The sequence below is a fragment of the Coturnix japonica genome, chromosome 4 (assembly GCF_001577835.2).
Source record: "Coturnix japonica isolate 7356 chromosome 4, Coturnix japonica 2.1, whole genome shotgun sequence".
Lineage (NCBI taxonomy): Eukaryota > Metazoa > Chordata > Aves > Galliformes > Phasianidae > Coturnix > Coturnix japonica.
In genome coordinates, this window is record NC_029519.1 from 68,023,657 (window position 1) to 68,037,342 (window position 13,686).

Below are 13,686 nucleotides of genomic sequence, written 5' to 3' on the forward strand. Positions count from 1 at the left end.
GAGATAGATTTTTAACTGAATAATGGTAACAGTCTTTATAAATTGGAAAAGTTCTAACACCCTATTTTTTCAGTAGATAATTGCTATAACAGTTTTCTTCCCCTCTGCATTAATTGAAATCAGTGTGAAATTTTTATCACCTCCTTCAACTGGCATGGATGACCTTTGCAGACTACTATAACTTGCAAGCATTAAAAACTGCAAATAATATTAGTATTAACATACACATACATTTAACATTTCTACATGTAAATGGAGGTTTGTATCAAAAAACATGATAACCAGACTAAGCCATCTCTGGAAAATACTGCTATGTATATGAGCACCAAAGATAAAAACTGCCCAAAACATCAGGTTTACCTACAGAAAACCAACAATTCATCAGATTTACAATTAAGACTCCATGTTGAACCCACAGTATGTTTCACATGGTTTTGTACTAGAAAGTTAACAATAGTTTTGTTATGCTATAATTATGCTGTTAAAAATAATTTAAAAAAAAAAAAAAAANAAAAAAAAAAAAAAAAGAAAGAAAGAAAGAAAAAGAAAAAGAAAAAGGAAAAAAAAAAAAAGGCAACTATTGCTTTTTAATGTGAAACTTTCCTGCCAGTAGCTCCTACGTTCTTAATTTCATGGATATACAGACATTATCTGTTGAAAAAGCTCTCAGAAACCTACAAAAAAAATAACCAAGCTTCCTCCCACCCCACAGGGTGTGATTTACCAAGCTTAATTCAGACTAACATGCAGTAACCCATTGATATGTAGTCTTTTACTACTTTTAATAATAATAATTTAAAAAAATAATAATAAAAAATAATTTAAAAAAAAGGAGAAAACTGTGACATTTTCACTGACAGAGAAAACATATCAGGAATGTGTGCTGCCTTAAATTCTTTAGGAACAGAGACACTTTGTTCATTCCCTGACTGTTTTCAGGTTGGGGGACACTGACGATAATTTTGTTACCTTTTACTTCACCAAGGACAACAGTGAGAAAAAACAATACAGAGATATAATTGCAATAAAAACCTGGAATGGCATACAAAGGTATTCCTGTTTCTATACGCATACACAGAAAAATTAAAATGTTTAAAAATCCTCATAACATAGGTTAAACCTCTCATCACATACAACAGCGTTTGCTAAGCAAGTACCTCTCTGAAAACACCTAAAATGTCAGATATATTTAGTATATTGTCCTTTAAGTAGAGAGGTTGGATGATCAAACTGATGCCAGACTGTACAACAAAGGCAATCATGGAAATGTTCAGCACCTCAGCAATGATGTATCATTTACAAAAATAATTGGATTCATTAATACTCCTCTCTCCCTTTTAAAAAGGAAATTATTTCCTTACAGTATCTATCATCTGTTCTCTCTCTCTCTCTTTTTTTTTTTTTCCAATTGTTTGTTATGGTTTTGTCTGGCAGATTACAGGAGCATCATCTAACATTTTTACCATTATACAGCACATTGCAGTGTATTATTTTAAGTCATCTTTTCACCAGACAATTCTGACACCAGACTTGCAGCTCACAGATAAGCTTTTACATTAGTACTCCCCAGATACCGAGCTCTTGCTAAAAGTCAGAGATAGAAGCAGTACTTACAGCACTTCCAGGTCGCGTAGAGCCCTAAATGCCCCATCTTCAATACAGCTGATCTGGTTGTAATCCAGTTGCCTGTTAAACAGATTAGGACGGTATTTGTGAAGGAGCTGAGTGCTGGCAGTGCATGTGGAGCAAGCCTCCAATGGGTCTGCATGGCCACGCTAACCGAAACACTCTCACAAACATGCTCGCATGCTTAGGACTGTCACACACCATGCCGGCCTGGATGCTGCCACAGAAATCTCTTTTTGTTCTGAACTGTCTGTGCAAAACAGCAGCTCCAGGAGAGCTCCAGTAAATAATAACTGCACCTTATATTAAATGCCAAAGGAATGCAATTTCATTACATCAAGAAAAGCTATCCATTAAAAGCTCTCAGCGTCATCTTGCTGAAACAATTTCATTAAGGTAAAGGACGGTAAATCACTTAATGTCACATGCATCCCCTCGGTGACCTAACAGAATCCATTTATCAGAGCAGCCCAGCTGCATGTTAATTCCCTGCGCCCTGGCAGCAGCGAGTGAGGGACCACTTTTAGGGGTGCATCTGCCTCAGATGGTTGGTGTAGGGGCAAGGAGGGCGTGTTAACTGCCATCAACTTCTACAGTATTTCCCACTGAAGAAATATTAGCATCCGAGATATTTACATACGCAGCAATAGCCTTTAATTCTTCTCCAAATCAAACTAGCATTTCTACTATAAGCTTCAGCATGTAATTTTCTGCATAGTTTGTGCACTCTGCGATTGTTTGCAGATTATTGCAGGATACTGTCACAGAGCTCTTGAATTCTGGACATAAAACTCAGCAATCCATCCCATACATTATTAATCTATAAGTATTAAGTTATGAAAAATTTACATTCATTTCTCTGAAGAATTCTATTACTTTTTCAATCCATAGCATTGATACAGTACATATAGCACAATTTAAAAACAGTGTCCTGAAAGTAAACACTACGCAAATACAAAATTCCATTTTTTGTAAGTTCTTCATATAGATATTGTATATAAATATAATTCCTGTAAACATGCAAGAAAATGCAATCTCTCTTAAAGCAATTAAAAGATCTTATCAGTAACAGATAATATCTAGGGACAAATGTGACTGAACAATAGCAATGAACAAAATACAAATGAACTCTGTCCTTTCTATTTCCAATCATGTATTAGCTACCAGGGCTAATGAGGTGTTTACTAAAGCATTTTCTGTGATTCTTCTGAACCTACGGTAACCTCTTACTTTATTAATAAATCATCACATCCACTGTTGAGTTTAACATACCAACTTCTTTAAAGTTCTAGTTTCATCCACATTTTTCATCTGAATTACTACTATGCAGGAATAAAATATTACAACTACAGCAGACTGTGTTTCTGTGTACTGAAAGTTACATTGAAATGCAAACTACTTTCCCCAATATGATCTTTAATAATTTTGGTGCAGTATTACAGCACTAGTGCTGCAGTGTTGGAATATTTAAGCCTGTTTAGTGAGGTTATTTTCATTTTACTAATTAATTTCATTTAACAATTAAGTTAATAGACTTTTTATTTTATAGAGGTAAAATATATACAAAGTACAATTCTCCAACCTCTTCATCAATTTATCACAGCTATTTAAATTAGTACAATGTCATGAAATGCTACCCTTGACACAATACAAAAGAGAAATTGTTTCCAGACAAATTGGAAAAATCTTTAATGCCATTGAATTTGCCTAATGCAGTCTGCAGGTTAATCTGTAAAAGGGTGAGCTGTATGTTTGCCCATATCTTATTATCCTTAGCTGTCAATGTATAAATCAGTGCTGACACAGCTTCTTCTAAATCATCCATATTATACACAAAAGAAAATCTTTTAACAGTAGATAAAGCATTTGAGCAAATCTTGTTCTACACAAACTGAAAGGCAAATTTCTTCCACTAGCAGCAGCTGTGGTACACCCGAAAACTTCTGGACTGCTTTCTTTAGTGAATCATCATTACCTCTAACTTAGTGAAGGGTGAGTTGTTTTCATTTAAATCCTCTTACCAGAAAGACTTCTTTGTTTGCAATGAACTAATGAATTGGTTAGGGTTTGAGAGAAGGGAATTTTGTGGATGGGAGAGGAGAAATGTTTCCAAGATTTGTAAATGGTCTTTGGAAGATACTACCTTCCTTATGCTTTAGACAATGTTTCACCACTTATGACAATGACATGAAAGGATCAGAAAAATACCACGAATTGGTATAATGTATATTTTTTAAGCTATATAAGACTGCTTTGTCTTTGAAGACTGTACGCTTGCCTTGAAAATCAATTTATGGTACTGGTAATACATGGTAATTTTGTGAAGGTAAAGACATTCACTGAATATAAATCAAACCAAAAAGATACACAATATTTCATAACCAGTGTATCATTTATGTGTAATGTTCTGCTAATGAATATACTGAAGAAGTTTGAACATTTAGGGTTACATTGGTTTCTGAGAGATAACTGAATGAAGACTGTGACTTCGGGTGTAAGCAAGGGAGCAAAAAAATACATATATCTCCAATTTTAAGCTGTCTTGTCATTTTTTTAGCATAATGACTTCTGAAAACATACATTAAAATATCTACAATGCTATGAAAAAGCCTTTCTCATCACTAAACTATGGACAAGAATAATACTAACTGCATTACAGAGGACTTTAGAGAATTTATTTTCTTCTTTTCACATGACTAAAATGCCCTGAAGAACAGAATCTGAGCAGACATGGACCAAAAATACTGGCCCATCATCGTCCTTCCCCTCTCCTCAGTATATCTCACAGCTTTTTTCCCTGCTATCTCTGTGTTGGGTGTTTTCCATGTGGGAGTTTTCCATCTCTATGGAAAACTGTTTTGTTTCCATACTTTCCTGTCTGCTCTTGCTTATGCAAAGCAGCAGATTACCTTGGTTAGTGTGGATTCTGTAAGGCTCATAAAATGCCAAACAACTGCTGATACATTCAAAATCTTTTAGATGCTGTAGCATTACCTGGGTATTTCATATGCTTAATATTCACTGCTATTTAAAATGCTAATGTTCACAGGTAGCAAAGAACATTCAAGTAGTAATTCAGGGTGTGTTTTAGAATGTTTATGGATTGCTTTTCCTGGCTTGCCTAATTTTATAGAAACATGTTACTAACCTGTATTTTCCTCCCTTTCAGCATTTGTTTTCTATTATATAATGACAAATATAAAGTCCAAAAATAAATCTTATTATGCATAAGAAGAACTTTTCATGACATAAATTTGAATGCTGCTACCCTAAGAGAGAAATATACCTGACCGAGAGGGAAAAGCTTCTTTCCTTTTTCATAGAAGCTGAGTTGAAAATTACATCCTTTTCAATCTATGTCTACCTTTACCTCCGCTTTCTTCCGCACTTGAGAACACTTTGTGGTAAAAGCAGAAGTGGCACCATGCAGCTTTAGCTTTTTCTCTTTTGTTCAGAAATGATTACATTCTACTAATGAAACAAATTAATTGTAAACATTTTTAAGAATATAGATAAAGTTTGAACTTCTTTTAGATCCCTGTGGTGTCTTTCTCCCCAGAAAATATTAATAAATCTTTTTAGTCTCAGCACACTGTACACTGTATTTCATAACATTATATTTTTCCTTGGGAAAAGAACATAGCGCACAATATTTATCACGGCAGTAGATTTTCTAGAAGTAGTCACTATTTTAAGGTCTCCTTGTGTTTTTTACAACAAAACTGAGTTATGCTTTCCTATTTCTCAATTTCTCTTTCAATTTCAGTTTCAAGTGGGATCAATAACTTCAGTGGCATTAGTTGAGAAAGATGTAACTGTACTGTGCAAGAATTTATTCTGTTTTATCAAAATTAAAAAAACTGCTTGTTTTCTGTCTGTTTATTGCTAATATCCTTTCATTGGGAAGTAAAGTGCTTTTATCTACTTGCACTTGCTATTGTAATTTATTTTGTTCCTTGCTAAATTTTCCTGTAAAACATTTTAATGTCTGTATATTTGTTTTATTATATATAACCTAGCAAATGATCAGTGTTTTTCTTTTAACTTGAAATTAATAAGCAAGGCTTAAATGTACTCCTAAGTAAGGCATACATACTATGCATACAAGAAACTAGAATAAAAGGGAGTCAAAATTTATTGCTCCATCCTTTCAAAATTACCCATCATTTTAGTCAGCTAAAACCACAAGTAATCTCTTGGAAAAAAGTAAAAAAAACCCCACAAACAACAACAACAACAACAAAAACCAAAATACAAACAATCAAACAAAACAAACAAACAAACAAACAAAAAACAGGAGAATACAATGAAAAAGATGAACACTGAATGAGCAATCTGTGATTTCTGTAATGCATTTTAACGAAATAGATGACAAACAGACTCAAACCATTATAAACGTAGAGAGCATATTTGTTATAGATATGGGGAGCAGAGAAGCCAGGCCATGGACATAACCCATGAAAGTTCTACTAGAATTATTTATTTAAATACTAATCTTTGCATGGAGAGTTGTTTATTTTTTTAACTGTATTTAAAAAAAGACTTGAAAGAAAGTTCCTAATTCAGAGAATTCTAATTTGAAATTCATCTTCACAGCCAAATGTTCTTTCTGATTTAAAAACATAATTGTTCTTAACATTTCATAAATGATTTATTTATGATGAAAAGGAAACTCATTTTAGCAGGCCAAATTTGAGGTAAGTAATCTATAATGAAAAATAATAGCTTTAAAAATGGCATTCAGCTCCCATATTGAAATGTTTTTTTGCTGAAACAATCAGTAAGAACAACTTTTTGCCTGAAGGCCATAAAGTCGCTGAGCTTTTTGGCAGCAGCAGTTTAAAGAGTGACTAGAAAAGTTCATCTATGTTTTCTATCATTCCTTCAGTGATACTTTTTGACTTTACCAAAACTCTTAAGTGTACACATAATGTACTAATGTCCTATGAACATCTTCCTTAATATATACCTGAAACACAGGTGGCTGAACAGGCCAGTAGTGGAATTAAGATCCCCACTTAAGAATAAGGGTGAGAAATATGTCAATTCTAAATTCTTAAAAACATTTCTTAGACAAGCAGTGTATTTGGATTAGCACTCATAAACATAAGCAGTCAGCACACTTCCAGTTGTAGTGGAATTCTGTGTGTTATCTGAAGAAAAAAAAATCAGTAACAGTACCTCCAGCATGACTCTGTCTTCCAGCCGCTAATAACACTGAACTTAAAGAAAAAGTCCAGTCATGGCCAGACAAAATGAATACAAAATGCAGTTATGCTTTTAATGACAATGCAAGCTTTAAATCTTTTACCCATAAAAGTATCAGAGTAACATCACGTATCATAATATTATTGAAGGTTTTGGATAAAGTTGCATGGATACAGGTATCTCTCCCTCTCCACTAATTCTCCATTTTCTCATCCAGTTCTATCTGTAAAACTACTATGTTCACCTGTAGCCTTTATCTTTGGGATAACAGCTACAATGTCCAACAGCATCCCGGCCCTAAGATCCACTATGACCATTACCTCCATTATGACTGTTCAGTTCCCCTTACTTTTCTGACCCAGTAGCCAATGACTCCACAAACTTTCAGTTTCCATCTGTTACAAGGAAAAGGAGAGAACAGCTCCTCTGTATCTGCCTTTTCTCCTGCACCCTGATGGATCAAAAATGCCAGAAAGGACATCGCTATATCCTGGAACAAGAAAAAACGGGCCACAAAATACTTGCAGGAGATACAATGAAACTCCTTCCTACTATTTTATTGTTGGTATCATTTTCATGGTAAGTGTATTTATCATCACAGTTCTGCCATGATGTTGGTTACTGCTTCCCATCATCTGCCATGTATTGATTACACAGCAAGAAAGAAAACTGGAATCTAAGAAAATATCCTATACTCTACGTATAGAAATCTCAGAACACAATCACCAGATATCAAAATCTGCTTTTCAAAATCTGAAACTATTATTTTTATATTTACATCAGTGTTTCATATTTGCTTGATTTTTAAGCTTGTTTATTTTAATTCCTTCAAACCAGGACCAAGAAACAACCCATCCATACTTACGGCCACGGCAGCTAAAGCATTTTCTTAACTTAAATTTCAGTAAAATTCCTGAGGTTGGGAAGCTTTCAAATTTAAACCTTCCACAACTAGTGTGAGCACTGTACCATCAGGGAAGATTATGAAACCATCATTAACATGTATATTAATTTATATATAAATTTCCAATTTATATGCTAATTTCTGTGGTTTTTTTTGTTTTTGGTTTCTTGTTTTTAACAGTAGGTACCCCTGAATCTCCTGAAAAGCCTAACTTTTTGAAGCAAATTGTTCTCCTAGAAGAGGTACCAAATAACAAAGTAACTCTGGGAATTAAGTTTCCCTCATTTATTGGCACAGTTTTTGAGGAACTTGATGCATTAGCAGTAACTAGGCTGCAGCCACGAGAGTGAAGTCAGGATGCTGAGAGAAATCATAGAATGGCTTGCGTTGGAAGGGATCTCAAGGATCATCAAGTTTTAAGTTCCTTGCCACACGCAGGGTTGCCAGCTGCTATATCAAGTCGTAGATCAAATTGCCCATGGCCCCATCCAACTTCACCTTAAACACCTCCAGGGATAGGGCATCCACAGCCTTTCTGGGCAACGTGTTCCATTACCTCACCACTCTCTCAGTAAAACACTTGATGACATCTAACCGAAATTTCTCTTCCCTTAGAGTAAAACCTTTTCCCCTTGTCCTATCAGTATCTACCCATGTAAAAAGTTGATTTCCCTCATGTTTATAAACTTGCTTTAAATATTGGAAGGCCACAATGAGGTCCCATTGCAGCATTCCTTTTTCCAGCCTAATCAAGCCCAGTTTCTTCATCCTGTCTTCATAGGAGACATAGGAGTCTCCTATGCTTCAGTCCTTGGATCATCTTCGTGGCCCTTCTCTAGACCATCTCCAAAAACTCAACGTCTTTCTTATGTTGGGGTTCCCACACTGGAGCAGTACTCCACGAGGGCAGAACAGAAGGGGTCAATCACCACCCTCACACTGTTGGCCACCCGTTTTCAATGAAACCCAGGATACCACTGGCTATCTAGACTGCAAGTGCACACTGCTGGCTCATGTTAACTTTTCATATGCCAGGATTCCTAAATCCTTCAGAGCATGACTACACACAAGGAGTACTTTCTCCAGTTTGTATGCAGATCTGGGATTAACCTGACTCAAATGCAAAACCTTGCGTTTCACAGAATCACATTTGCTTTGTTCAATCTTATTACGTTCATAAGGGCCCACCTTTCAAATTTCCAGTAGATCTGGATGGCATTCCTTCTGCGGTATCAGTTGTATCCTGTTTCATTGGTATTTGGGGAGATCAGATCTGAACATCATGTCTAGTCTCAGTATCCCCAGCAGATGCTGACAGATCCTGGTTGGTGTGAGTCCAACCAGGATCATCAAGATGAAGTAGGTGACATTAGGATACTGTCTATTAAAACCTGCATTTGTTTAGCCTTAAGAAGAAAAGGCAAAGGGTGGGGGATATTATAGTTAGCTATAAGGGCCTAAGGGCCTAACAGGAGGCCTTTTTTTGTGATGGGGCTTGTTGCTGAAATTGGAATTTCTCATAACGTCTTGCTTTTGTTCCTTTTATCGTTTACAGAATATATCCAATAAGTATTATTAAGAAGATGTCCAGAATGGAACTATGGCCCCATCTAATGGAAATGGAACGGCTGCTTCTGAGAAGTATCAAGAAGACTCTAGAGCTAATGTATAAGCAGGAAATCAAAAAGATCCTACTGGTGTTATCAACTTTAGTGTAGGCAATTTTTTTCAGGTATCCTGAGTTAACATCTAATTCCTTTTGCTCGATGAAAACTGCAACAATGTTCTTTGGCAACCATAAAATCTATTCCAAAATGTTTCAGCACCTAATTTGAGTGGGGAAATATTAATATGCAAACTAAAATATATAATCACCTTCATTTCTGTGAGATTTGTTATCTGCCTTTGAAACAGCTTACTGTTTTAAATGCACTCATAATATCTAATAAAATGTCCCTGTAAATTATATTGTAATTTATATAATATTTTTAGACAAAACAAAACTTGCATTTCCAAACCTTTCTAGTGCATGTTTTTTTACTCTTTGTATTTTCATCTCTCCCTTCGATATGTTAGGTTAACATTTTTAACAGTATGCTTACCTATTAGGCAAATAAAAGAGGAACAATGATATAAGAACAAATATTTAATGTTGCTTAAGACAGTTCTCAGTAAAACAGCTGTGGTTGCTGGTCCCTAGCTTAATCATTCCACAGATGGTACACGCCTTAATTTTACAGATCTCTTTGTTTGCCTTCTACACATATTACTCATTTATTGATTTCTTCATTTCTCAGAGAGTGAAATAAAAACAGCATTTTTCTTGCAATGATCCTTCTTTAGGTGGAATACAAATGGTTAAATGGAAGGCTAGTGTTCAGTTTTCTCCATCTTAACTAATTTTCTGGAAATGAACAAAAGCTATTCATTTTCAGAATACTTGCTCTAGTTACAAAAATTCTGTGCTGGACTCAAACTGACTTGCCTCATGAACTCATGTGTCATTCTGATACTCACCTACAACCTTACATTATACACAGTGAGTGACCAGGAATGAAGATAGCATTCACAACACAGAGAAATGTGTTCCTTGCTGCTTCCTGCTGCAGCGGAATCATAAATTTTAAAAATCAGATTTCTTTCTTTGTCTTTCTGGGACCACTAAAAATGTAATATCTGTAGTTCTCCTGGTATCACAATAAACTATGCGCCACAGTTAAAATTTGGATTTTTGTGGCAATCACGTGACCTTATTTAACTTTTGTTTGATCTGTCTTCCAAAAGATGAAGACGTTAAAAGCAGATGTATTGTTTTATTCACATTTTCTACATAATTCAGGATCCTTACCATGAATATTATCTTAACTAAAGATTAGCATTCTTACTCAATTCCTGACTGGAACTACCTCACAATACATACTTATTACATTCAAATATAGTTCCCTGCCATTGGAAAACTCTTAATTATACTTTTATTTTTACACTAAAGTTTCTTTCTTTAGCTGCATCAATTTGCAGATAGAAAAGGCCATACACAAAAATGCAAGTTTATCCTTGTAGCTATGCCTCTTTCTGAACATGAATAATGATGGACCAGTTCTGAATAGGGACTCATAAAATATCTTTTAAAGTAACAAAGCTGCTTTCAGATGTGCTTGCATGTTTTTGAGCATAATAGATTCAAATATGTTAGTTTTTCCACTGCGTTAACAAAGAAACTCACATTTCTAAAAATCAAAGCAAGCAGGGCAAAACTTGTCCATTCTGCTGAATTCTTGAATTGATGCCTCCCTAACTGATTTGTTTACAGTGCTAAGGGCAGTAGAATGGAGTACAGTCCATCACAGGACACCAAGAACACAAAGAGCTTCACTCCCAGAGATGCAACATTTTGCATAGCAATCACAGAGCACTCAAAGTAGTTCAACTACAAAGTTTTCAAAATTGACAACTACAATTAGTAAAAAGTATTTCAGTAGGAATCACATGAAAACATAGCATAAGAACTTAATATTTTCCTATTCTTATTGATGTGAATAAGATAGCAATTACACTTTTCCATGGCTGCATCACAATGGCAGCTCCATGGTCTTTCTTAACCCCAGCAGAATATGTCCTCTGTCTTTGTTGGTTGTTTACAAGTAATGAACCCTCAGCTTACAGCTGCAGTTACCGCTTTTGAGTGGATGACCTTGTTTCCTACCACAGAACTTCATGACAATCTTCAGGTCATTCAGCTTGTTCAGATCACTAAACTGACTCACTACTCTAAACAAAAGTCACAAAGTCATTGCTTTCTTTTGTCTTGAAGCACGTATTTCTTCATACAGAAGCTGCAAGAATTCAAAACTTGCCCATGAACTTTAGGGTCACTATCTCCAGGAAAGTGAGTCTAGCTTTCAGAAAATACTTATTTTGCCACAAAAGAAAACTGTGGGAGAAAAGTAAATACTGAAGTAAGGAAATATATGTGAGCAAACTAGATAGTAGCAATACTTTTCTTTCTTTATTTTATACAGGCAAACAAAACACAGATACCTAGATGCGAGTAAGAACAGATTTTTCTACGTGAAAGAATGAAATATTTAAAGTAGTTTGACGTTCAAATATTAAATACAGGTTATAATAAGTAAATACCTGCAACATCTTGATCTATTCAACTCCATTTAAATGTTTTAGATTTCATAATGAGCAAATTTAGGATGATTAAGATAGGTTAAAATATTTTGCAAAAACAAGATTGGTTTTATGCAAGGATTACTTGAGCAGCTAAAAAAGTCCTTAGCAAAAAGATATCTGACAGAAGAAACGGAAATTGTTTTGACAAAGCATTATCATTAGAGTACTTACAAGAAGGAGAACAATACTTACAGATTTTTTATATCTACTGCTCCACGAAATGCCTTCCTGGGTATGGCTTGAATCTGATTTTCACTCAGATCACTATGAAAATAAGATTAAATGAAATTTAAAATCTGCCACATAAATTTCTGTGTGTAGCAACAAAAAGAGATCACGTCAGCAAACAATTCCAGCTGTTACCATTCAATAAATGTTTCTGAAAAAAACTTGTATTATTACTTTAACTGATTTGTAACTGAGGAAAAAGAAATAGGAAAAATACTCAAATTTATTTTCAAGTTTATCTTTGTTGCACTATGTAGCTCCCATTCAAAATAACAGTAACTATGTCAAACCTAAATAGAAGCATTACACAGATTAAGAATGTAGGCCAAACTGATTTCATTTTTAACTGATTGACTTTAATTTTCAGCTAATTCCAAACACATGGCATGAAATCATTCATTTTGGAAGCCTTCAGAGATCCATCTACCTACAGAGAGAAAGAAATTAGCTGAAGAAGCTTGCTTGAGCCTCTGAATGCAATTCTGAAACAAATAAGCGTACGGGCTGCATTTTCATGAGAATTCTTACTCAGGTCAGAGAGCCGTTCTGTTGTGAATGTCTAGATTTTGCCTTGCTAAAACCGAAACAGGAGCTTCACTCCACAACACCAAGCACTCCAAAGCGTGCTCCACAAGCACTCCAACCCCTAACAATAATGTTTTCAATATCTTGTATTTTAGAGACAGATTTAGATAAACTTTTCTGGTAGATTTTAGGAGAAATATTGCAAAATTGTGCATAGAAGTAAGACATGTAGCTGAGATGAAATGAATAAGCAGAAATCATTCAGTTGATTAAATACAATCATGATTTTGACATATTCTTTCCCTAAAATGTAATCTAGCATGAGCTCATATTTCCAGTGATTAGAAATCACTCTTGGAGATCTCTTTCAAATTTATGAACTTAAATAATTGTTTGAGGACTTTATAAAACCCCACACTACCTGACTCCAGCAAAATTTACAACAGTATAATACCTTTGAAAGTAATTCTGTATACACTGTCAGCAAATTTGTTTTACTGGAAGCATTGTCAGTTTATAGAAAATCACATTCTATTTACTAAATCTTTCACATTTTGTGCACATAGCTGTACAGCTGTATCCTGCAAAGTATATTTAAAACTCGACCCAATTTAGCTATTATTAACAGTATGTGGAAAAAGAAGCATCTGTGAGCTATGATTTAATTTTCAGTCCACCTAAGCAATCCTGACATAGAATATGACTGCATTGCTGACAGTAAATCCAGATGATGTGAATGGAAAGGCAGCCTTCAGCACATGTTACAATGATATGATTTAACAACCTACTTCCTTTAAAACATTCTATCACAAATGTAAATAGCAAACATCTAAGTGTATACTTAAGTCTAATCGACCAAAACATTTTACCAATATATAATTTGTGGAGGAAGACCTCCAGGTGGCCTGTGCCAGTGCCCCACCACCCTCTCCATGAAAAACTTGCCCATGACATTTAATCTCAGTCTGTCCTCCTTTAGTTTAAAACCATTTCCCCTTGTCTATTGCTATCTACCC

At 34.8% G+C, this 13,686-nt stretch overlaps 1 protein-coding gene across 17 annotated transcripts in view; it reads right to left on the reverse strand.

Moving 5' to 3' along the window:
- SLIT2 (slit guidance ligand 2) overlaps window positions 1–13,686 on the reverse strand; it is a 242,711-nt gene that overhangs the window by 90,336 nt on the left and 138,689 nt on the right. For all 17 annotated transcript variants that reach the window (XM_015862752.2, XM_015862756.2, XM_032444126.1 and 14 more), the window contains exons 5-6: window positions 12,110–12,181; window positions 1,615–1,686 (exon numbers count right to left, since the gene is read on the reverse strand). In XM_015862752.2, the coding sequence (XP_015718238.1) occupies window positions 1,615–1,686; window positions 12,110–12,181 (144 nt within the window). The remainder of the gene's footprint in view (window positions 1–1,614; window positions 1,687–12,109; window positions 12,182–13,686) is intronic.